General features: G+C 50.8%; 1 protein-coding gene across 4 annotated transcripts in view; it reads right to left on the bottom strand.

The window, feature by feature from the left end:
• Positions 1 to 588: 588 nt before the first annotated feature.
• RGS10 (regulator of G protein signaling 10) overlaps positions 589 to 25,326 on the bottom strand; it is a 42,777-nt gene continuing 18,039 nt past the window's right edge. For 2 of the 4 annotated variants that reach the window (XM_032176470.2, XM_032176480.2), the window contains exons 4-5: positions 16,226 to 16,369; positions 589 to 1,031 (exon numbers count right to left, since the gene is read on the bottom strand). In XM_032176470.2, the coding sequence (XP_032032361.1) occupies positions 885 to 1,031; positions 16,226 to 16,369 (291 nt within the window). In that variant the 3' untranslated portion in view covers positions 589 to 884. Of the gene's footprint in view, positions 1,032 to 15,304; positions 15,427 to 16,225; positions 16,370 to 25,326 lie in introns of those variants that run through there. The other 2 variants (XM_058435746.1, XM_058435747.1) reach the window with 2 other exon arrangements.

The raw sequence follows: 25,326 nt of genomic DNA, 5'->3' as shown, positions 1-25,326 counted from the left end.
GCTTAAAGGCAGCATTTCTTTTCCCTGTTGAAGTCTTAAGCCAGAGTTAGCAAGTTCAGCAAAGGGCAGGGGCAGAGAGGAAAGGATTATGATGTGTCCCTGATGGGTACAGGAGAAGGGAACAGCCCCACCAACTCCATCCTCAGCACGCACCTGTGCTACAATCCCATTCAACAACACCTTGAGTTGCCATGGGGACCCTGAACAATTTCCCACTTGTGTTTTTTTTTCCTTCCTGGTTGAGATCTTGTTTCTGTCAAGATGAACTATTTATCTGTGTTGCATGAAATGTCATGGGTTGTGGTCAAAACCAGGACCAACCCACGCACAAGAAATAATAACCCTTTGATGACACTCACACACAAGCTTCCCAAGTCTTTAGAAGCTCTCAGTGATTCATTTTCTTTTTCCAGCACTGAACTTGCTCTCGAGAAATATTTAACCCAAAAGGCGACTGGCAGGCAATACCCCCAGTAGCCTGGGTTTGCCGGATCAACTCATGTTTGAGTTAATTTACCAAGCGACCTGTGGACATGTGTCCACTCACCAGAGAGGCAGAGCAAACACAAGGTAAAAGGTAGTGATACGTTTCACCTTGTGGCCTTACATGAGGTTTAATTAAGGTATAAAATGCTCGACGTGTCCAGTGTTGAAGGAATCTCTGTTTTGTGAACTAAAACTTCCAAGTTATTACTATTCTTTTTTTATGTTAGCTTAGCCATCATGCAAAATTTACTGGTGAAGCAGTTAATAAAACACACATCCTATTGAAGGGTTTTGTACATTTCAGTCCTTACAAATAACAAAGCAATGATAAACCCCGCACGGTCCTGAGAGGAAATTCCGTTGCTTCTTAAAGCTGCCAGTCCCGGCTTTTTGGGGGCTCATGTGTTATAAATTCTGGAAGCTCTTTTAGCTGCAGTTTGAGCATCAGGTGAATCTTCTTCCTCTTCCTCGGTTCGCTTGTGTTTTAAAAACAAGTCAGACTTTAAGAAGCGGCTGTAGCTGTCGTACTTCATGAGATTAAAGATCTAAGGAGGAAAAGAAAAAAGAGTCTGAAGGCTGAGGCTAATCCAGGCCATAAATCATCCCATCAGATATGTATTAGATACCTACCATGTGCCAAAGAATACTAATACTTGCAAAGAACACACTAAGAAAGCTCAAATAAGTCATCTGCTAGACAAGGCAGATTTCCTGGAGATTTTTGGTCATTATGCAATAATCTCAATGGAATATATAGAGAGTCACATGAACAAATATGCCTTTATTTTCCATGGAAATATGGATTCACACAGCACTGATTCAGACCCTTGTACCAAGAAGTCCTTCAAGACTCTCCACTTTATTTGTCTAGATAAGACAAGGATGTATTTCTCCAAGAACTTGAGACAGCCGAATAGAAACCATTTCTGTAGAGACAGTGGTGTTAAAAAGACCACTGACATATCATATGATGCCAGTATTGTGAAGACTCCCAGTAAGTCTGGCATCCAAGATCTCAAACAAATCTATTATTGTGCCAAGAGTCAAAATGAGGCATGCTCACTGCAGGGCAGGGCAGTAAAACTATAATCTTAGCAAGGGAACAGGTCCGAAATAAAGAATAGAGCAGCCAGCTGCACAATGCCAACATCTGTGCCATCAGACAGGCTGGGGAGCACATCCCTAGAATGAAACAACTCTAAGGTATGTCGGGTGAGCGGAGAGGACACCCAACAGAGCTGAAGTGCCCCAGATTAGATGGCTACCCCCGCTGGCATGGCAGGTGCTCAGAGGGCTGTCCCCAGGCACAGTAGCTTCCTCTGGCCGCCACTGAACCTCTTTTCTGGGCCACGGTCCTTGTGACCAGCATTCATTTTCCCCCACTGCTACCCAATCCTGTGCCATCTGCCCTCCCCTCTTGCCCCAGGAAAGGGGCAGAGAAAGAGAAGCACAAAGCCTTTTCCAGCTGTCAAGGGCTATGATCTCTTTCCCACCCCTCATTTCTCTCTCTCTCAGACCTTTCCACTTAACTTGCAGTACACTCTGCAACTAAAAATCCACACGGTTCACCCTGGTACACGGAACAACCAAGTGGAAAGTTCCAGAGATGTCTAGAATGTCGCTGACTGCCAGGCGGGGTTGTCAAGTGGACGGTAAAACCCTGACATCTTTTAAGGCTGCCCTCTCCCAACACACGTACACTATTTTGTAAAGTAAACATCTGAGGGTGCTGGGGGTGGTGGCTCACACCTGTAATCCCAGCACTTTGGGAGGTGGAGGCAGGTGGATCACTTGAGGTCAGGAGTTCAAGACCAGCCTGGCCAACATGGTGAAACCCCGTCTCTACTAAAAATACAAAAATTAGCCGAGTGTGGTGGTGCACACCTGTAGCCCAGCTATTCGGAAGGCTGAGGCAGAAGAAACACTTGAACCCGGGAGGCAGAGGCTGCAGTGAGCTGAGATCACACCACTGCACTCCAGCCTGGGCAACAGAGTGAGACTCTGTCTCAAAAAAAAAGAGATAAAACAAAAATAAAAAATAAAACAAATAAACATCTGAGGGACTCAAAGGACTCAGAACATCTGCTTGGAGGATGGGAGGTGCTTCAGGAGGGAACTGGAACCCTCAAATTTTACACCTTCATCTTCCCAAGATGGCTTCAACCACAGCAGAACCGCCTGAGTCACTGTGCTATAAACAGAGTCCACAACCCAGAGAAAGACCTGGGACTTTAGGTTTTCTTTAAACTGTTAAACTAGCGCCTGCCCATCCCCTGGTGCCCTTCTAGTCTTGCCCGAGTCCTCCAGCTGCTCAGCAAGACCCTGCCGCCTTAAGCCTCTGTCCTGTGCCACACTAGAGCAGTCATGTATCTTGTAGCCATCCTGTAATTCCAGGTGTGACTGTAATTTGCTGAGGTTTATAGAAAAAAAAAAAAATGTTTTTAATCCCAGAAAATACAAAAATCATGGGCAGAGCTGAGGTGGGGTATGAGAAATGCCATTACTCCTTCCTGGCCTCCCACCGACGTGCTAAGCAAACGTCACCATCTGCCTTATTCAGCCCTTCCAGGCACAAGAGTCCCCAAGGGAAACTTAGATGCTCACCTAGTTCAAAGTCTGCAATGAATGCTCAAATGTGACTAATGAAACCAGCTGCACGAGGATCCCACCTGGCACCCAGCCTCAGTCCTGTACCCACTCCCACCCCAGGTCCACGCAGATGGGACCCACCACTCTGAGCAGGATGCGGTGCGACCCAAGCGTCTCGTGTGAAGTCTCTGCGTGTGGGAGAGGAACATCCTGTTTGCCTGTAGTGGCTCTGAGGCTCAGACTTCAAAGTAGAGAAGAAAAAAGGCCGGTGCTGGGGGCACCCAGGGCAGAGGAGGAGGGGGAGGGAAGGAGGCTGCTTCGGCTGGGAGGAAGTTCAGGGGCTGCACCGGGCTGGCAGGACTCGACCCCGAGATCCCAAGGCTGCCAGCAAGCCTGAGGGGAGGGGGCTGCAAACTATTTATTAAGAGCATAAGGGCCACTCCCTACTGGGGCAGGTGTGAAACGCCCCACGAGTGCAGAAGTCCTTCAGGCAGAGGTTTCCTCCTCTGAGAGCCCTTGTCCATCTCCGGTGCTGCTGCAGTGACTGGGAGGCAGCTGTGGCTGTTGGACCCAGACAAGCTGGAGAAAGGAGAGGATGTCACCCCCAAAGCCCTTGTGCGCCTGGGCCGTGGGAAGCCTGATTGCTCTACATGGGGTGCACGGGCAGACTTCTGACTGCTACCGGCCAAGGACCCGCTGGGCCTGGCTCAGGAGCACACAGCAACAGGGTGCTCGACGGGGCTCAGCAAAGGTGACTTAGAGGATGGAGAATGCAACTAAGGCTGGGCACGGTGGCTCATGCCTGAAACCCCAGCACTTTGGGAGGCTGAGGCAGGCGGATAGCAAAATCCTGTCTCTACTAAAAAATATAAAAATTAGTGGGGCTTGGTGGCACCCACCTGTAGTCCCAGCTACTAAGGAGGCTGAGGTGGGAGGATCACCTAAGCCTGGGGAGGTTGAGGCTGCACTGAGCTAGGATCACGCCACTGCACTCCATCCTGGGTGATAGAGCCAGACCTTGTCTCAAAAAAAAAGAAAAGAGAATGCACCTAAAACTTTTCCAAGAAAGCGGCCAGAGACCGTGTGCCCAGCTACTGGCCAGAGCCTCATCTATCATAGGGAAAAGAGCTGTGACTGGGGTCCAGTAAATGTTTACTAGTGCCTGAACAGAAACCGTATGCTGTGCAGCAGCAGAGGCTGGGAAAATGAACCTGGCCAGTACCAACGCGGCCACAGTGCCCTCCAACCCTGCGCTGGGCAGCGTGTGGGCATTCTTTCATTCAGTTCTTCCTCCAGCGCTCTGAAGACCCTAACTTGACAGAGGAAGAAAAGAGGGGCTTAGGGGTTCCTCACAGTTCTGGAGGCTAGATGTCCAACGTCAAGGTGCCATCAGGGTTGGCTTCTCCTGAGGCCACTCTCCTTGGCTCGTAGACCACACCTTCTCCCTGCGTCTTCACAGGGTCTCCCAGGTGCATGTGTGTCCTTACCTCCTCTTCTTACAAGGACACTAGTCAGACTGGATTACAGCCCACCTCAATGTCCTCGTTTAATGTTAATTACCCCTTTAAAGCCCTATCTCCAAATAAAGTCACATTCTGGGGATTAGGACTTCAAGGTATGGATTAGGGAGGGGAGCACAGTTCAGCCCCTAACAGTGAGCAAAAGAGAAGGGTGGGAGGCCAGCCCTGGCAGGCTCCAGAGCCCCCACTCCCAACCCTGAGGCCATCTGCCACTCGCATGGCAGGACAATAAAAACGAGGGCTGCAAAGAGAGTAACATGGAAAACTGCCCGTGAATGTTAAATGACTGATACTAAATTTTAAAAACACACCCTATCTAAAAACAATGATCCCAAATACGTTCTTTTTTGTTGTTGCTGTTGTTTGTTTTTTTGAGATGGAGTCCCACTCTGTCACCCAGGCTGGAGTGCAGTGGCATGATCTTGGCTCACTGCAACCTCCGCCTCCCAGGTTCAAGAGATTCTCCTGCTTCTGCCTCCTGAGGAGCTGTGATTACAGGCGTGCACCACCACATCCAGCTAAGTAGAGATGGGGTTTAACGACATTGACCAGGCTGATCTCAAACTCCTGACCTCAGGTGATCCACCCTCCTAGGCCTCCCAAAGTGCTGGGATTACAGGCGTAAGCCACAGCGCCAGGCTCCAGAGACATTCTTTAAGAGTGTATCCATGTGTCTAAGTGAGAAACAAATGTCCCTAAAGGTCAGTAGTGGGGTGAATGGTGCTCCCCCAAACTTACATTCACCTGGAATCTCAGAATGGACCTCATTTGAAAAGAGGGTTGGATAACGGTCTTAAAATGAAATCATACTGCATTTAGGGTAGGCCCTAAATCCAAGGACTGGGTGTCCTTATCAGAAGAGGAGGGGATACACAGAGAGACACACTGAAGGAAGAAGGCTTGTGAATGCAGAGGCAGACACGCGCCAAGGAGCACTAAGGAGTGCCGGCAGCCACCAGCAGTCTGTAAGCTGAAGGGGCAAGGAAGCACCCCCGACACCCCCCACCGCCACCGCCCACCGGAGTCTTGTGGAGAACAGGGCCCTGCCAACACCTTGATGTCAGATTTCAATCCGTTTCTGCTGAGCGAACACGTTTCTGCTGTTCGAAGCCACTTGGCTTGGGGTCATTGCTTATGACAGTCCGAGGAGGCGCATCCAGTTGGCTTATTGATTTCACCTCACCCCTGCTCAAACACAGAAAATGAGATGGGCCTAGGGGTCCCAGACACTTCCAAAAAGCAGGGCTCCCTGAGGGGGAGACATGACCTCACCATGGTTGGACTGTGATGGGCACCTGAACAACACGGTCAGACTCCTTAAGTGTCCACAAGGAAGAGAAAGAAGAAAATGGAGCCATCTGGGCTAAGCAGGAGGCTGCAGGTGAGTGGAAAACACAGGAACAGAGCTGAGGCCGCCATCCGTCCAAAGAACGGCTGCTGGTGAAGCAGAAAACTCAAGTTGGCGGCTGAGCTGCATTCTGTATCTTTTTTTTTGGCCAAGACAGCTGCGACTTAGCAAGGTTTGGGGTTTTGGCAGCCCCACATCTGCGAGCTGCACGCCTGGACTGTAAACTGTTTAGCATCGTTGCCTTGGGATCCAGTCCTACAGGCTGCTGGAAGTGAGACTCAGACAAAAATGAGGAGGGAGGCTTCCTGCAGATGTGCAACTCTGCACAACCGTCCCGCAGAACAAGGTCTTTATATCACCAAGCCACCTCCTCTCCAGATCCCAGACATTGCCATGGCTGAGCAGGATTTGCCTTCCTGAAAGAAAAATATCCATGCAGTGCCCCAACTTCAGACTGTTCAAAATGTGCCGCTCCAGGAAAGGACGTCCCCCTGACACATACTCATCTGTGCAGAGACGAGGAGCTCAACCAGCCTTGAAGGCCCCTCTATGAACATTGCGTCACTGTCTCCATTAATTGCGTTTCAAGCCTAATAAATATTTTAACACGTCTCAGAAGACAAGTACAGGAGACCTAAACAAAACATGCATCCTCTCTTCTCTTCAAAACCCTCTGCCATGTTATTTTAATCCGGCACAGGAAGAAAAAATCATTCCTTAAGGAATGAAAGTTTAATTAGCGGGATATCATATTTGCTTTAAGAACTCGGTTTCATTTTTACACGAAAATCGCTGAAATAAGGTGCAAGCACTGCCATCTCTGAATTGCGGCTCTAGAATGCATCCTCTCTTCACATACATGGACTACAGACGTGCTTTTGTACCCATGCGAGGAGACAGAAAGGGGAAAGAAAGGAAGCTCCCGTCCCTCCAGCCCTCAGAAGTGGCTGGGCATTGACGAGGCTGTCGGGGCAAGGTACAAACAGGGATGTGCCCACCCCCTAAAGTAAAGACCACCTCCTTTTCAAGTGGGAACGGACTGCACCCAGGAGGAGGTCTGAGGGCAGCTGGCAGACAGCAGATGAGCAGACGAAGCAGCTTAAGTCAGCCCTTGCCCCAGAGCGCCAGGATGGGCCACACAGAAGGCTCTGTCGCCTTGCACGGCTCTCCAGCTTCACAGACAGACCAGCCAGAGATGGACAGTGTGCCATGGGTGGGATTGGAACTCCAGAAGGAGTCTGGACACCAACAGGATCAGAGAGACCTCGCTTGGACGAAATCCCCTCCCAAGCTCACGGGTTCACGCGTGTGGTCACATGTGTGGAGTGGATTGTCCGCTTTTTTCTACTGTCCATACGATTCAAATTCCAGGCCCAAATGACATGACTCACTTTCTGCTGGGGGTGAAGGCATTTTAATTTTGCCTTTTGCCATCAGAAGGGAAGTTGAATGCTCCTCTGAGTGCCACTCTCCCCTCCTCTTCCCCCAAATACTTTTTTTTTTTTTTTTTTTTTTGAGACGGAGTCTCACTCTGTTGCCAGGCCGGAGTGCAGTGGCGCTATCTCGGCTCACTGCAACCTCCGAGTCCCTGATTCAAGCAACTCTCCTACCTCAGCCTCCCAAGTAGCTGGAATTACAGGCACGTGCCACCAGGCCCAGCTAATTTTTGTATTTTTAGTAGAGACGGGGTTTCACCATGTTAGCCAGGATGGTCTCAATCTCTTGACGTTGTCATCCTCCCGCCTCAGCCACCCAAAGTGCTGGGATTACAGGCGTAAGCCACCATGCCCAGGACCAAATACCGTTTTAAAGTTGCAAGAAACATCTCAAAGTATCTCAAATACTGCCCTTCCCACCCTGACCCTCATGAGGCAGATGGCTACAGTGTACGCAGACAGCCAACCTCCCTTCCGTTTGAACAAAAAACCACACCTGCCCTTTCTAGCGGAGCATGCTGGAAAATACCCGTTTCTTCCCTGCGTTTGATCTTTTGGAGCAAATGTCACCTGGCACCCATAAGACTGACACATCCTAAGTCCTTGGCTCTGGCCACCACCACAGCCTCTGCCACCATCCAGGAGAAAGGACCATGGTCATGCAGGGGCACCCAGGCCAAGGTCCTGTTTGGAGAAATAATGGGGCAGGGGAGAGAATGGGCCCCCAAATGACCACCACAGGCTGGACAGCCCCTCTCTCACCCTCCCAGGCCCTCAATAGCTGGCCCACCCCTCTTACTTACGTTGAAAAAGGAAGCATTTCTCACCTCTTACGTTCTGGGGAAACTCAAAGAAACTGCATTGCTAAAAAGGGACCCCATTCATGGCTCCTTTCTCTGTCAAGGATGTGGCTGGGAGCACTGGCATCTCACCCAAGGCTTTTCCATTTTATTTATTTATTTATTTTTTATTTTTTTTAGACAGAGTCTCACTCTGTCGCCCAGGCTGGAGTGCTGTGGCATGATCCCAGCTTACTGCAACCTCTCCGTTCCAGGTTCAATTGATTCTCCTTCCCCAGACTCCCAAGTAGCTGGGATTACAGGCACATGCAACCATGCCCAGCTAATTTTTGTATTTTTAGTAGAGACGGGGTTTCACCACGTTGGCCAGGCTGGTCTCAAACTCCTGACCTCAGGTGATCCGCCCACCTCAGCCTCCCAAAGTGCTGGTTTTCCATTTTTTTTTGTAAGCACCAGAGGCTAAGGACTTCTTTTTGAGTGGAGAAGGCCACCTCATCTCTGCTTTTCCAGGCTAGAGTTTAGCACCAGACCCAAAGCCTGGGGAAGGCATCCTAGCAGATGCAAAATCTGCTTATGTATTTATTTACTTTGAGACGGAATTTCGCTCTTGTCACCTAGGCTGGAGTGCAATGGCACCATCTCGGCTCACTGCAACCTCCGCCTCCTGGGTTTCAAGCAATTTTCCTGCCTCAGCCTCCTGAGTAGCTGAGAATACAGGCATGTGCCACCATGTCCGGCTAATTTTTTTGTATTATTCGTAGAGACGAGGTTTCGCCATGTTGGCCAGGCTAGTCTCGAACTCCTGACCTCAGCTGATCCACCTGCCTCGGCCTCCCAAAGTGCTGGGATTATAGGAGAGCCACTGCGCCCGGCCGGCCCAAAATCTGCTTTTAAGTGTAGGCATGCGGACCCCTGATATTCATGGAAGAAGAATGAGCACCCCACAACCCCAAACCCATGCCCTTCTCTTCCATGGACTGAGAAAGCCACGAAGCTGCCATGTGCAATGATCTGGACCTTTCTATCTTCATCACGCTCATGGCTGTTCCAGACCATGCTGCGCTGTAGATAGAACTTAAACCAAAGGCTTCTAAGCAAGAAAGGTGTGTAAACTGGGGTTAAGAAATGTGCCAGAGGAGAATTTTGTTTTAAATCTTTCATATGGAACAACTTTAAGTCACTGAGCAGACTTCAATGTGTTCCATTCTTCAGTGTTTGAGTAGAGCCTGAAAGGACCAATGATGTCATCGATTTCCTGCTAGGAAGAGAGAAGGAGGGGCAGGACTGGAGGATCTTAATTTTTCACTTCATACCCTCCTGGATACATGAATTTCCTTTTCTTTATCTTAACAATGAGCATGTACTAATTTAACAACTTAAGATAATTTTGGGCCAGACACCGTGGCTCACGCCTGTAATCATAGCAGCACTTTAGGAAGCCAAGGCTGGAGGATTGCTTGAGCCCAGGAGTTCAAGACCCGCCTGGGCAACATAGTAAGACCCCATCCCTAGAAAAATATATTTTAAAAATTAGCTGAGCATGGTGGCACACGCCTATAGTCCCAGCTACTCGGCAGTCTGAGGTAAGAGGATGTCTCGAGCCTGGAAGGTCAAGGCTACAGTGAGCCATGATGGTGCCACTGTATTCCAGCCTCGATGACAGAGGGAGACCCAGTATAAAAAAAAATTAAAATAGGTAGGGCGCAGTGGTTCATGCCTGTAATCCCAGCACTTTGGGAGGCTGAGGTGGACAGATCACTTGAGGTCAGGAGTTCATAAATGCCTTATTATTATAATCCCCACTTCACAAATGAGAAAAGCCAGGCACAGAGAGGGAGCAAGTCTTGCCCACAATCTCACAGTAACTAAATTCTAAAGTGAAAGAAGCCTGGGCGCAGTGGCTTATGCCTCCAATCCCAACACTTTGGGAGGCCAAGATGGGAGGATCGCTTGAGGCCAGGAGTTTGAGACCAGCCTGGGCAACACAGTGAGACCCCATCTTTACAACAAATTTTTTAAAAAAATAGCTGAGCATGGTGACACTTGCCTGTAGTATTAGCTACTTGGGAGGCTGAGGTGGGAGGACTGCTTGAGCCCAGGAGGTCAAGGCTACAGTGAGCCAAGATCACACCACTGTACTCTAGCCTGGGTGACAGAGTGAGACCCTGCCTCAAAAAAATAAATAAATAAAGTCGAAGAAGTTGGGGTAGGGGCAGCAGGGGTAGTCAGATCTAAGGAAATAAGGTTGTGGTGATCAGAGAGTGACTTTTTAACACCAGGGCATTGAATGCTCATAGACTGCTTTGCAGCGCAGCTCAGAGAGGTAGCAGAGTATTTGCCCAAAGCCCCATGTTACAGATGAGGACTCAGAAGCCACAGTAAGAAACAGAACCCTCCTGGGGTCAGACAGAGGCAGGGCTGGACTAGAATCCCCTACTTCCACCTCTGGTGCTCAGGGCCAAGCTCATGCACTGTGATAACGGTGACGAATTTGGCATGTCTATATCCAGGGAGTGATGGGCAGGGGAAGAGAGGGAAGGGGGGAGAGGGGAGGGGCAGAGGTCAGGCCACTCCCACCTACCATACAAATGGTGAGCCACCGTCAGGAGGTCAGGGTTTCACGGCTGACTTTCTAATAACGGAGCTGGCTCTGCACCGAGCCATCCGCCTTCTTTTGCCCAACTGGTGCGGGATGGGCACAGCCCTGAACTAGGGACCTGAGCCAAGGGGCTCAGGCTTTAAGAGGTCCAAGCCTTACCAGCCCAACCAGCACATTCTATAAACAGCCACTGTTCACATCCCTGCAATTAAACTGTCTACCACAGCCTCGGGGCCTGACCCAGCCAGTCCCTCCCAACTGAACTTTCACCACCCCCTCATTTGCTACATTCTGACAACGCTGACTCCCTAACGCACCTGCTGCCCCTGGCTCGGGGTCTTTGCGCTCGCCTCTCCTTGGAAGGTCCTGGCTCCCAGGTCCTCTCATCCAGATCCCGCTTGCCATTCAGGTCCCAGTCACCTCTCCAGGGAGCCCTCCTTGAGCACGGACCTTAGCAGGCCCCTCCCAGTCCCTCTCAGCTCATCCCCTGTTGCATTTCCTTCTTAGCATTGCTCTTTCTCTGCCCTCCTTGGGGGGGCGGATGCTGATTTCCCTGTCGTACACACAGTTCCTAGCACAGTCCCTGGTATAGAGTAGGGCCTCAATTCATAATTGCAGCATAAAGGAATGAATAAAACAACAAATCCACAAACCAGCAGACCAACCAGGACTGAATCAAATTTCCTAGGAATAGATGTTTTTGTTTGTTTGTTTGTTTTTTGAGATGGAGTCTCGCTCTGTCGCCCGCCCAGGCTAGAGTTCAGTGGTGCGATCTCGGCTCACTGCAACCTCTGCCTTCTGAGTTCACGCCATTCTCTTGCCTTAGCCTCCCCAGTAGCTGGGACTACAGGCGCCCACCACCACACTTGGCTAATTTTTTGTATTTTTAGTAGAGACGGAGTTTCACCGTGTTAGCCAGGATGGTCTCGATCTCCTGACCTTGTGATCTGCCCGCCTCGGCCTCCCAAAGTGCTGGGATTACAGGCATGAGCCACCGCGCCCAGCTGGAATACATGTTTTTAAAGAAGAAAAGACACTGTAAGGAACTACAATTCGCTGAAGAAACCACCTCTTTGTAAGGTAGCCCCCTTCCTTCCTGCTTCCTCCAACCTAAATTTGTCCAACAGCAGCCTTTGACTCTAGGCTAACGTACTAGGGAAATGCCCACAGCACCACCTTTCACCTCTTCTGGCTTTGCCTCCAAAGGGCTGGGCACACCAAGCTTGCAGAACTGAATTAAATCAGAGAACCATCTCGCCACTTACATGAATTTCCCAGGTAGCAAAGTTTTAAGCCCCTCAAACTTCTCTTAAGATGCCTTTGGCTGGACACAGTAGTAGCTCACACCTGTAATCTCAGTACTTTGGGAGGCCAAGGTGGGTGGATCACTTGAGGCCAGGAGTTTGAGACCAACCTGGACAACATGGGGAAATGCCATCTCTACTAAAAATACAAAAATTAGCCTAGACTGGTGGTACATGCCTGTAATCCCAGCTACTCAGGAGGCTGAGGTAGGAGAATCGCTTGAATCCAGGAGACGGAGGCTGCAGTGAGCAGAGATGGCACCATTGTACTCCAGCCTGGGTGACAGAACGGGACTGGCTCCAAAAAAAATGTTTTTGATGAAGTGCTCATTAAAATGAATAATGCATTCTTCACATAATACACTGACCTCAATTTAACTTCTACTTGATGGCTTGGGGTCACCAGGCTCACTTATCATGTCACTGTCCCATAGCACAGGGATGCCCATGGTGTGGCGTGTGGCAATGGAGGTCCCCACGCCCAGGGGCTCAGGCCTCGGTGCTGTGCTTGTGTCAGTGTCATTTCTGTGTCCTCCCTAGCTGTCAGTGATCACCTCTTGTTGCTCATCACTCCATAGTCTCTACCACAACTTCAAATCTGCTATGAACCGAAAAACCTGTTAGAACTGTGTGCAAACCAAGAATAAACAGGACCTGACTGAAAACTCTTGAAGCTCTCCTTTAAACAGGGTGCATGGGAGTTGGCTCATCTAGCCTGGGGCTCAGGGAAGATTTTCGCGTCCTTCTAGGTTCCAGCTGTGCCCTACAAAGTCAGAGCTGCCCTACTAGAAGCTCAGAGAGCAGCGGAGCCCCACACGCACGTAGTGATGAGGAGCTAAGTCCCGGGGCTGCGGTGCTGAACGCACGGAAAGCGGCTGCTCTGCGGCTCCACCATAAAGCTCAGCAGTGCTCAGCAAAGCCAAAGCCGCGGGAGAGGCTTTTGAAAGTTCAGTGAAATCTTGTGGCTCCAAACATGTTCCCCTCAGCTTCAACCTCCTTCACTTAGGAAAACAGAGCTCTCAAGAGAGCTTTTGCAAGAAAAATACCGGGGCTAGTGCTGAGCACGCATTTTGACAGTTATAGCAAAGCCCCGGAGAGACAGAGTTTTCAAAGCAAAATGGAACCCAGGGGCCCTTCACATGGAGACTCACTGTGAAATCAGCTCTGATTCCAAATACCTTGTGTTCACCCAATTATGCCTTAGGAGGAAAGTTCGTGGATCTTTCTCTCTATCCAATTAAAAAAAAATTTTTTTTGTTTTGAGATGGACTCTCACTCTGTCACCCAGGCTGGAGTGCAGTGGCACTATCTCGGCTCAGTGCAGCCTCAGCCTCCCAGGCTCAAGCAATTCTCCTGCCTCAGCCTCCCAAGTAGCTGGGATTACAGGCGCCCACCACCACACCTGGCTAATTTTTGTATTTTTAGCAGAGATGGGGTTTCGCCATCTTGGCCAGGCTGGTCTGGAACTCCTGACCTCAGGTGATCCACCCGCCTTGGCCTCCCAAAGTGCTAGGATTACAGGCGTAAGCGACTGAGCTCAGCCTTCCAATAATAGATTTTTAACAACAGAGTATAACAGTACTTGCTTTACATTCAACAGTTTGGACTGCACATCTGTTTGGTGTGCATAAACACATACATTATTATTACACTTATTAGGCCACATCTGTTAGGGGCATGTGTATATGTGTATTTATAGAAAAAAAGATGGAAAGTCTACAGATCAAATGCTATTTGGTGGTTATCTCCAAGTGTGCAATCATGCAATAAAGAAATGATTTCTTCTTTATATTTTTGTTTTCCAAGTTTCTTTTGTTGAGCATGTGTGATGCTTACAGTTGGATAAAAATTATTTTTAAAAATTTGTCTGAGGCTGGGCATGGCGGCTCTTGCCTGTAATCCCAACACTTTGGGAGGCCAAGGCTGAAGAATCGCCTGAGCTCAGGAGTTCAAGAACAGCCTGGGCAACATAGTGAAAACTCATCTCTACCAAAAAAATACAAAAATTAGCTGGGCACGGTGGCGCACACCTGTGGTCACAGCTACTTGGGAGGCTGAGGTGGGAGGATCACTTGAGCCCGGGAGGCCAAGGCTGCCCTGAGCCGTGTTCATGCCACTGTGCTCCAACCTTGGCAACAGAGGGACATCTTATCTCAAAAATAAAATAAAATTAAATAAATAAATAAAATTCTTTGTCATTAAAAAAGAAAAAAAAAACAATCAGCCTCTGTCCCCTGTGTTTCTTCCTTTCTGTGCTGGCTAGGCCTCCCACTGAATGAGTCTAAGGGGCATGCCTAGTCACAAGGCCCAGCTCCGTTCTGAGCTGTTGGGCAGGCGGGCTGGATCTCTCGGAGCTTGCAGTGCTACCGCATGGAGTCAGAACTCTCCCATTCCCCATCCTACCTTGGCTCCCGCAGTCCTGGGAAGTGGGACGACCTGCATTCACAAAGCCTTTCCAATTCCTCTGCTCCAGGGGCCTCACCAAGCCTTGAGAAACAGCAAGAGGCTGCCCAGGAGCCTGGCAGAGCAACACAGGCCATGAGGGTCATGGGGGGAGCATGGTCTTTGAAGGCAGATGGACGAGAGGGAATCTGGCTTCCAGCGCTTTCTGCTCCCTGCATGACTTAATGCTAACAAACCACTTAATCTCCCTGAACCTTGCTTTTCTCATCAGCAAAATGGGAATAACACTCATTGCAGATAAAATGAGACAATACACACCCAGTGTGGCATCAGGCTCAAATGGGCAGTCTTAAATGGTAGTTAGGGCTGGGTGTGGTGGCTCACGCCTGTAATCCCAGCACTTTGGGAGGCCGAGGCGGGTGGATCACTTGAGGCCAGGAGTTCGGGACTAGCCTAGTCAACATGGTGAAACCCTATCTCTACTAAAAATACAAAAAATTAGCCGGGCGTGGTGGCGAGTGCCTGTAATCCCAGCTGGTAGGGAGGTTGAGGCAGGAGAATCGCTTGAACTCAGGAGGCGGAGATGACAGTGAGCCGAGATTGAGCCACTGCACTCCAGCCTGGGCAACAGAGTGAGACTTCGTCTCAAAAAAACACCCAAAAAGGCCAGGCGCAGTGGCTCACACCTGTAATCCCAGTACTTTGGGAGACCGAAGCGGGTGGATCACTTGAGGTCAGGAGTTTGAGACCAGCCTGACCGACATAGTGAAACCCCATCTCTACTAAAAATACAAAAAATTAGCTGGGCATGGTGGCGGGCGCCTGTAATTCCAGCTACTCAGGAGGCTGAGGCATGAGAAGAATCACTTGAACCTGGGAGGCGGAGGTTGCAGTGAACCAAGATCGAGCCACTGCACTCCATCCTGGGAGACAGAGTAAGACTCGGTTTAAAAAAAAAAAAAAAAAAAAAGAACAAGAACAAAAACACAAAACCAAAAACGAAATGGTAGTTAGTGTTGTCATTATTGAGAATACCTAGAGCACAACCTAGAGCACAGCGGTCAGTACAGGTTCTCAACCCTGGCTGCACTTTAAAGTACCCTAGGGAGCTCTGAAAAGATTCTGAGGTCCAGGGTGGGGTCGATATCTTCATATGGCTACAGTCACAAAGTCACCACTTCCAGGAGGCCCCCCGCAAGTCTCCTTCAATAGCCAAATGTGAATCAGAATTCACATGGAATAGCTGCCCAATGCTAACCTTTTCATTATGACTCAGGGGCTACATGATGAACTATTAATAGCTTACAGTATTAGGCCACGAGAAGTATGTGGAGGTGTCTGGATATCTGCACAGAAACAGCCTGCCACTTTGAGTTCTCCTGCTTGCTTTCTGGAGTTTTCTGTCTATTCTTACCTTCAGCAATTATAGGTTGCTTTCTCAGTACAGGCTCCTCAAATAGCTCCAGCCTGCCCTTTAATCTGGATTGAGAAGGCAGATAAGCCTGCTGGTCTAAACTGTGTGTAGACCAAGAGTAAACAGGTCTGGGGAGACTCCTGTGGGGCAAATCTCGAGCTTAGAATTCCGGTCCCTGCTCTCATGGCCCCTCAGTGTACCTCGGTCCGCCCGGCCAGATGAGATGGTTTCCAGGGAGTCTAACATTGGGTGTTTCACTAAATTCTTCCAGGCCTGGAATTAATGTAGGTTTTCAAATCAAGGTGCAGGCAAGGAAGTCGGGTTACCTGGTCCTGGAGTTTCTGGAACATCAGAGGGTGCGGTTCTTCCAGGATCTTCTCGTTGAGCCGAGACTGCCCCTCCACGTTGACCTGTGATGAGGCCTTGCTGGACAGAAAGGTCATGTAGATCTCCTTTGCCTTTTCCTGCATCTGGAGGAGACAGATGGGGCCTTGTGCTATCTGCACACACAGCCTTCCCGGCCTGAGCCCTGCTCTCCCCTCCAGCCGGGCCCACAGGAGCTTCTGTGGCAAGAGAAAGGCACCCCCACAGCCCAGGGGCTCTCAGGCCACTCCAGAGAGAATTTCTGTATGGGAGAGCTTGCACTACCAAGCCCCTACCCCCACCCCTTCATGCGCCTGCAGCCACTTCTCCTGGAACAAAATTGCTGCATTAACCACTGAGAAGCGATGACAGAAAGAATCCTGGCCTGCAGAGAGCACTCAGTACCATTTACAACCATCCTGTGGCCGGGCACAGTGGCCCATGCCTGTAATCCCAGCACTTTGGAAAGCCAAGGCAGGTGGATCACCTGAGGTCAGGAGTTCGAGACCAGCCTAGCCAGCATGGTGAAACCCCATCTCTACTAAAAGACAAAAATTAGCCAGGCATGGTGGTGCACACCTGTAATCCCAGCTACTCAGGAGGCTGAGGCAGGAGAATTGCTTGAACCCAGGAGACAGAGGTTGCAGTGAGCTGAGATTGCACCACTGAACTCCAGCCTGGGTGACAGAGTGAGACTCTGTCTCAAAAAAAAAAAAAAAAAAAAAAAAACAAGTTAAAGTATGCACGCCTATCCCTACCAGTTATCAAGCGCCCACTAGGCTGCAGACACCTGCTTGGAGGGATCCCATTTCCTTAATCCCCCGGACATGCAGCAAAGGGCATTTTCCTGTTAGTGTCACTTTCCCCATGAGGACACAGAGGTCAGGAGAGGTGGCATGGCTTATCTGAGAGCTTCCGGGAGCCTTAGGACTGTTTGGCTCCAAGGCCTCTGAATTCTGCTCAGTTCCACTTCCGCAAGACACATTGGCCCCTCCAGGTTGTGCGGTATGCGGCCTTCCCAGGCAGGGTGCATTTCCTTTTAGCTAACGAGAGACTGAGCACAGGCAGTGGAGAAAACACTCGCTGCCCACCCTCAAGTCCCGAGTGCAGTCCTGCTGGGAAGCAGGAGCCCTGAGTAGATACCGGCTTCCTGTCTCACCCGGAACTAACCGAGGCTGGCTCAGGAGCACTCACTGATGGTAAGGAGATGACTTCACAGTAAGAACTGAGTCTTCAGGACAGCGCGCCTCAGGGCGGGGCTGCAGGCGCAGGAGCTCTCTCCTCCAGAGCTTCCCCTGAGGGCTCGATTTTCTTTTAGAGAAAGGAGACTTCCTGTGCTCATACCTCGCCAACAGCAAAAACGGGGCTGTTTCACTGAACGTTAGAGTCTAAAGCATGACCTTACCCTACAGAGCAAGGCAGACAACAAATGCCTCTAAAATGCAGCCACACAGCTATGACGTGTGTGTGTGGGGAGGGCCGGGGGGCCTGGAAAACTGCCTTTCTCTCCAAGAGGCCACCTGGGGCTCCACATGTGCTGTGGAGCTTGATTTGGGAAATGCCAAGCTCTGCAAACCTTCTGCCCTTAAGGAAACCACCAGAAGGTTTTGATAGCTGGTGCATGAAAGGAAGGAAGAGTAGCCCTTTTTTAGTTCAGGGCACTGGGGACAAAAGATCCTGAGAAGCCGTGGCCTGGCCATGTCCTGTTCTGCGAGAAGGCAAGCCTCGCCAGCACTTGCACGGAGATGGCCCAGGTTGGGTGAACACCGAAAGCCATGCTGTCCACCCTGTCTTCAGTCAATAGGAGCAATGAATCGATGCCAGACTCAGTGACACAGGAGTCTCTCCAGACAAGCATGGCTATCTAAGGGACAGGTCTGGGGGTCATCCTCGAGACCCAAGGGGGTGGCACTTAGGAGCTGGCCCTGCTGTCCTCTCCAAGACCCACCAGCTCCATGAAGCCACAGCCTCCCTCCCACCACCCCCATTCCGTCAGGAAGCAACGCTTTTGGAAAACCACTTCCTGTTTTAAAGCCACTTCATGAAAGGAGAATTTCAGCCAGGCAGATGAGCAAACTCCATGCAGAGGTCTAGGGGCAGAAATCACTTTAGACCTCCCCTCCTCCCCTTGAACATTCACACACACACACACACACACACACGTGCACACACGCACACACATACACACATGAATCCAGGATATCTTGGGTGATTCTGAAATAGAGAAGTGCAATGAATGGTTTGAGTCTTTGAGGTGGGGCAGAAGGGGCTGGGGGAGAGGAAGTAGGTTCCAGTGACTGCAGGTATATAAGCTTTGAGGGTCTCAGCCCTGCCCTCTCCCACCGGCTGTCCCTCCTGAGTCTGTGTGAGAACAGTGTGGGGTTCGAGGCCCTGGCTGACCAGATGCGCACCGTGAGTGGCTGCAGGGCTCAGCTTATCTCGGTGGAGCTAGGAAGTATGACTGAAAAGGGAAACCCTGAGACAGCGACCACAAGCCAGTCACGGGAAGGCCTGGTGTCTAGGCCGAGAACATGAGCAGAAAAGAAGAACCAGTCTCTGGAGCTATTTTGATAGATTTTTCCAGAGCTTTGTTAACCCTATTCTAGCTACTGTCAGGGTAGGAACAGAGCTGGTGGAGTTGATTCTGTGTCGGTGGCCTGGAAGGACGGCCGACTTCTCTTCCACAGCCCTGACACACGTGGCTGGCCACAGCCTGGACCAGAGAGCCCCTTTCTCCCTGGGGAGACCTGAAGTGTCCAGCATCTGAGGCTGTCCTGGCAGGTGCTGGAGAAGGGCCCCACCTGGGCCCATCAACTCGGGGACTGCCCATGAAGCACCTGCACCCCAGTGAGCACCTTCCAGGCACCCCACAAGGCTGGGGCCCTTCTTCGAGGCCTGGCAGTGCCTCAGCTGTGACAATGCTCAGCCAGACGTCGGCTCTCGAACCCTGCTCCCTGCAGGTGCACGATCAGGAGAAGCAAATTCACTTTCCTATCAGCCCCAGAAGTGCACATCTATGCAGACGAACAGCAAAGTCACTAGGAGCCCAAAGCTCAGAAGAGTGCTGCTTCCCACACTGGCCCCTCCCTCCCCAATCGGCATGCTCGAACCTTCCCACCAGGAAAATAAAAGATCCCCCTTGACCCCACAGCTCTCTATGTGGGGGTTAATGGCCTCACCACCCCCCACCCCCCCCCCCCCTTTTTTTTTTCAAGATGGAGTCTCACTCTGTCACCCAGGCTGGAGTGCAGTGGCGCGATCTCGGCTGACTGCAAGCTCTGCCTCCCAGGTTCAAGCAATTCTCCTGCCTCAACCTCCCAAGTAGCTGGGATTACAGGAGTCTGCCACCATGCCCGGCTAATTTTTTGTATTTTTAGTAGAGATGGGGTTTCACCATGTTGGCCAGGCTGGTCTCAAACTCCTGGCCTCAAGTGATCCACCCGCTTCAGCCTCCAAAAGTGCTAGGATTACAGCCACCGTGCCTGGCCTCCAATTCCTTTTTGAAATCTCTTAAAGGAAAAGCATGCACCCCTGTCTCCATTGTCCCTCCCATTCATTCCTCACGCTACACACAGGCTTCTGCCCAGCCAGCGCAGCTCCACCAGCCCGCTGACGCCGCCCAGGCAGCGAGGCCTCTCAGACCTTCCTCTGGAGCAAGCTGGCCCCAGCCCTGCCCAGCGTTGCGACTTTCTTCTCTTCCCGCTTCCCCCACCTTGTAAGAGCCCTGTCCTCTCAGGATCCCCAACACCTCCCTGTGTCTGTCCCCCAGCTCCTGTCTCCCTGTGTCTGTCCCCCAGCTCCTGTCTCCCTGTCCCAGCTCCTGTCTCCCTGTCTGTCCCCCAGCTCCTGTCTCCCTCTCTGTCTCCCAGCTCCTGCATCCCTCTCCCCTCTGTGAATTCTGGGGTTTCCCAGACTTCTGTCCTTGGTGACAACTCTAACTCCATGTTCACCCCAGATTTCAGACCAACCCTCCCCCAAGCTACTGACCCATGTAGCCAGTTGGTTTCTAGCAACGTGGACATGGACATCCCAGTGACACCTCGAATTAACACAAAGGAACGGAGTGGTCCCCTCCTGGCTGGCAGGCCCCGCAGCCACTACTCTGGGAAGCTGGAAACTTCGATCCCCTGTAGCCACTCCCCACCCCCATCCCGTCTGCTGGCCTCCGGCTCCTCTCCACCCCGTCTTCTTCCAGAGATGGAATGTGGGAGACAATTCCTAGGACAATGAAAGGATCAAGACACTAACTTTACTAATATCAATTTCAGAAAGAGAATGAGGGAACGAAAATATCCAATAAATGATACGAGAATATTTTCAAGAACTGGCTCAGGAAATGGGAAGCAGTCGGAGACACAGCAGATGACTCTGCAGAGACCCAGAAGAATGAACCCAAGCCCCTGAACGGGTGGGGAGGGGGTGCCAACGAGAAGCGTGTCCAGAGACGGCAGGAGCTGGGGGCATCGGGTAGCCCAGATGGAATTGATGAGGGTGGCAGAAAGAAGCCATCAGACCCCCAGGTCCTCCACCCCAGGTCCTGCTCCAGCCCTGAGTGCTCAGGTGGCTCCCTTCCCACCTTCAACAGAAGAGTCGCGTTTTCTTTTCTAAAGAAACAGACCCAGGGAGGCTCCAGAACAGAGAGGCACAGAGGATGGCAAGAATGAGACACCGAACTGAATAAAGGGATTCAGGGAAATTCCAAATATAGACCCCCCCCCCTCCGCCAGCAAAATTCTCCTGACACAGTTAATTAGAAATATGTTTAGTTTAGGAACATATCAGGCTTGTGGCCCCCCCAGGGAGAGACTAGAGGGCCCTTGTCTGGAGAAAATAAAAAAGCAGAAAAAACTCAATAGGAGGATCTGAAGATGTAGTCAAAATCTCCAAAAGCCAAAAAATAAATAAATAAATAAAAAATAGGAAAAATAAAACATGAAATTAAGGGCTCAATGCAGAGGGTGAAAGGTCGTTATTGGAAAAGAGACCAGAGACAATGGAAAGAAAAAAAGTTACTAAAATGATGATAATAATAACAACATAAGACCATTTCCCAGAACTACAAATTTCCAGATTATAAGGCTCCACAAAGAATTCACACAATGAATGAACCCCACCTCTGCCTCCAAAGCCCCTGACTGAATGGTTTTAGAATACTAGTGATGAAAAGATCCTGACCAGGTGGAGCATCTCACACCTGTAATCCCAGCACTTTGGGAGGCTGAGGCGAGAGGATTTCTTCTGAGACCAGCCTAAGCAACATGGTGAGACTGCTTAAACCCAGGAGGTCGAGGCTGCAAAGAGCCTCACTGTATTCCAGCCTGGGTGACAGAGTGAGACCCTGTCTCAAAAAGAAAAGAAAATTGCTGGGTGTGGTAGTTCACGCCTGTAATCCCAACACTTAGGGAGGCCAGGGCAGGTGGATCACCTGAGGTCAGAAGTTTGAGACCAGCCTGACCTAGTGGAGGGCGCCTGTAATCCCAACTACTTGGGAGGCTGAGGTAGGAGAATCGCTTGAACATGGAAGACAGAAGTTGCAGTGAGCAGAGATCATGCCATTGCACTCCAGCCTGGGCAACAAGAGCGAAACCCCGTAAAAAAAGAAAGGAAGGAAAGGAAAGGAAAGGGAAGAGAGGGGATGGGAGGGCAGGGGAGGGGAGGGGAGGGCAGGGGAGGGGAGGGCAGGGGAGGGGAGGGGAGGGGAAGGGAGGGGAAGGGAGGGGAAGGGAGGGGAAGGGAAGGGGGAAGGGAAGGGAAGGGGAAAAATAGAAAAGAAAATACATCCTATACTATGCCAGAGAGGAAAAAAAAGAAAAAAAAAAAAAAGAACAGTTTACATATAAATTACTGATTCTCAACAAAAGTAGAAGACTAAGGGACAATGTCTTTAAACTTCTGAGTGTGCTCCACCCCAGAATTCTATGCTCTGTCAGATTATCAGTGAAATAGGAGAGTAGGGAAAAAAATAACATTTCCACTGAACAAGGTCTTTACATATCTACCTGCCAGACCCCCCTTCTCAGGAAGCTATTGCCAGCTGTGTTTTGGGCTCTTCTCTCATCAGTCATTCTGGAGGGAAGAAGTCATTTTCGTGTGCTGTTCCCAAAATGAGGGAATGACTCAGGAGAGAAGAGGACTTGGATCCAGGAAGTGGAATGCCTTTGTCCTACAAAGAGGAAGGAAGTTCACCATGTGTCAGGCATGGGTCTAAACCCTCGGAGACGGTGGGGAAGAAGAGGCCCCCCACTCCCAGATCCCAGAAGACAAACCACACAGAAGACGGACAAGTAAATGACATGGATACGCGAAGTTGGTAAATGCTGGATAATCCACGTCAAGGAATGAACCAACACAGGTCCTATTAAAACAACAGAGGCGAGAGTGGGATTCGTATCGACTCCTCAACAGCCTTAGTTGATGGAGAGAGAAAAATCCTCCCACAGTCTCCCTGCTGGAACAGATGTGATAAGTTTGACTGTGAAATCCAGTTAGGTTAAGTGCATAACGGAGGATTAAAAAGAACTGGCCAGGCACGGTGGCTCACATCTATAGTCCCAGCACTTTGAAAGCCTGAGGCGGGCGGATCATCTGAGGTTGGGAGTTTGAGACCAGCCTCGCCAACATGGTGAAACCCCATCTCTACTAAAAATACAAAAATTAGCCGGGCATGGTAGCACATGCCTGAAATCCCAGCTACTCAGTAGGCTGAGGCAGAAGAATCACTTGAACCCGGGAGGCGGAGGTTGCAGTGAGCAGAGATGGTGCCACTGCACTCTAGCCTGGGTGACAAGAGGGAAACTCCGTCTCAAAAAAAAAAAAAAAAAAATTCAGTTGGGCAACTTCTCCCAGTGCCTATGTTCCCCCATACTTTTTGTAGTAATTTAGAGCTTACTCACTGGTTTTACTTCCTAGGCAGCAGGACTCACTAGGGAATGCCTGGAGTCAGAAATGTGGCTCTGAATTCTTTTTTTTGTTGTTGAGACAGGGTCTCACTTTGTCACGCAGGCTGGAGTGCAGTGGCGCAATCATACCTCACTGCAGCCTTGACCTCCCCGGGCAACTACAGGCGCACCCCATCATGTCTAGCTAATTTTTTTTTTTTTTTTTTTTTTTGGTATTTTTTGTAGAGACAAGGTCTCACCGTGTTGCTCAGGCTGGGCTCGAACTCCTGGGCTCAAGTGATCCACCCACCTCGACCTCCCAAAGTGTTAGAATCGCAGGCGTGAGCCACTGTGCCCAGCCTCGGGCGAGCTGCTGCTTAACCACTCGGGTCATATCCCTGCATCTTCAAATGGGAACAGTGACTCACACTGGGGCCCAAACACTCCAGGCCAAACACCTCAGGTGTCACGAATGCCTCCCCCCAATCTGCATTCTCAGGCAGTGACGGGAGGGTGGCATTCACTGCACTAAAGCGATTGCCAGGTGCATTCCAGGCTTAAGGACACAGACTTTCAAGAAGTCCTATGCTGGGCCGAGCGCAGTGGCTCACACCTGTAATCCCAGCATTTTGGAAGGCCAAGACAGGCGGATCACTTGAGGTCAGAAGTTCAAGACCAGCCTGCCAAACATGGCGAAACCCTGTCTCTACTCAAAATACAAAAATTAGCCAAGCATGGTAGCACACGCTTGTACTCCCAGCTACTCGGGAGGCTGAGGCAGGAGGATCGCTTGAACCCAGGAGGCGGAGGCTGCAGTGAGCCAAGACCACACCACTGCACTCCAGCCGGGACAACAGAGTCAGACCTTGTCTCAAAAAAAGAAAAGAAGTCCTATGCTGGATGTCAGGAGTACAGGCATGGAAAGGGGCTGCCCATTCTGGAAGCTCTCTCTGTAGGATGTGGACAGGGCAGGGCAACCCAACACCAGACCTGCCTGACCTGAAAGGCTGGAAAAGGCACATCGAAAGTTTGACCCCCTCCTTCCAACCACTCCATTAAAGTCCTACGGGGCTTTCCCAGCCCTGCTCACCTTGGCACGCAGGTTCTCAGGTTTGGCTGCCCTGCCAGCCTGAAGCACAGCACAGCAGCCTCCCCCTCAAACATGCCACTCAGCCCTTCTGGTCTTCCCTCAGCTCTTTTCGCCAGCCCTGCCTGCCCACACACTGTCCCTGCTCCCGGGAACCCCCTCCTGATCTCAATGCCAAGTATCAGCTAAAAAGCCACTTCCCCTGGATCCCTCCCCGTTGCCCACGCCTTGCTCCCGCGACACATGTGCTTCCCATCTCTACACTCATCGCACTCGCACGGGCTTGCTCCCCTTGAGGTGCCCGTTCCCTGGAGCCGCTCACCTGTCCTGTCCCCGGGCTGCCTCCTGTTCAGTGCCAGGCACCAAGCAGGCACTTCACGAAGATTTGGGGAATTCAACTGAACGGAGGCACAGAGCAGCATGGTGGTGCAGAGAACAACGGGTAACTTCAGGGAGCTGGTTCAAGTCCTAGCTCTGCCACGGTGCAGGGACCTCACTTCCTTGTCTACACTTCAGGTGCGGACCGGCCCACCCACAGGGCCCTCCTACCTCTAACACTCAAAAGAATAAGGCAGGGGAATGGATATCTGTCTGCTTGCTTGACTCTGAGCTAGGATTTTATGGTGAGGCTGGTCGCAGCAGTGGCAGTCTAGCATTTATCGATGGTGGTCCCCAGGCCCTGTCTTCGGTGCTGGAGACAAAGGACAACAATGAGGCTGTTCTTCTGAAGGCCCTCAGCCTGAATCCTAGCATCCCGAAGCATCCCCCACCACCTGCTTCTCACTTTCCCCTGAGGCTCCTCTCCACCCAGGAGGCTCCGGCCAATGTCATCCAGAGGAGGGAAAAAGCCAGAAAGCAAAATCCAAGGGTCCCGCCCAGCAATGGCTTTCGAGGTGGGCCTGGGAAATTCAAGCCAAAGAGAATCCATCTTAGAATCCTCCCTTGCCACCTCCGGAGAGGAAGGTGGAGGAGAAAAGGCCGCGCTGCACCACCCGGGAGGATGTGTGTCTGCACCCGAAAGACCTTTGAATAAACCCATGATATACATTTTCCAAGCAGTTGTCTGCAAATGCTTCATGGCTCCTGGCCCATAGATTCC

The sequence above is a fragment of the Hylobates moloch genome, unplaced genomic scaffold (genome assembly GCF_009828535.3).
Source record: "Hylobates moloch isolate HMO894 unplaced genomic scaffold, HMol_V3 SCAFFOLD_3, whole genome shotgun sequence".
In the NCBI taxonomy this organism is placed as follows: Eukaryota; Metazoa; Chordata; class Mammalia; order Primates; family Hylobatidae; genus Hylobates; species Hylobates moloch.
This window is presented reverse-complemented; position numbering and strand designations above follow the sequence as displayed.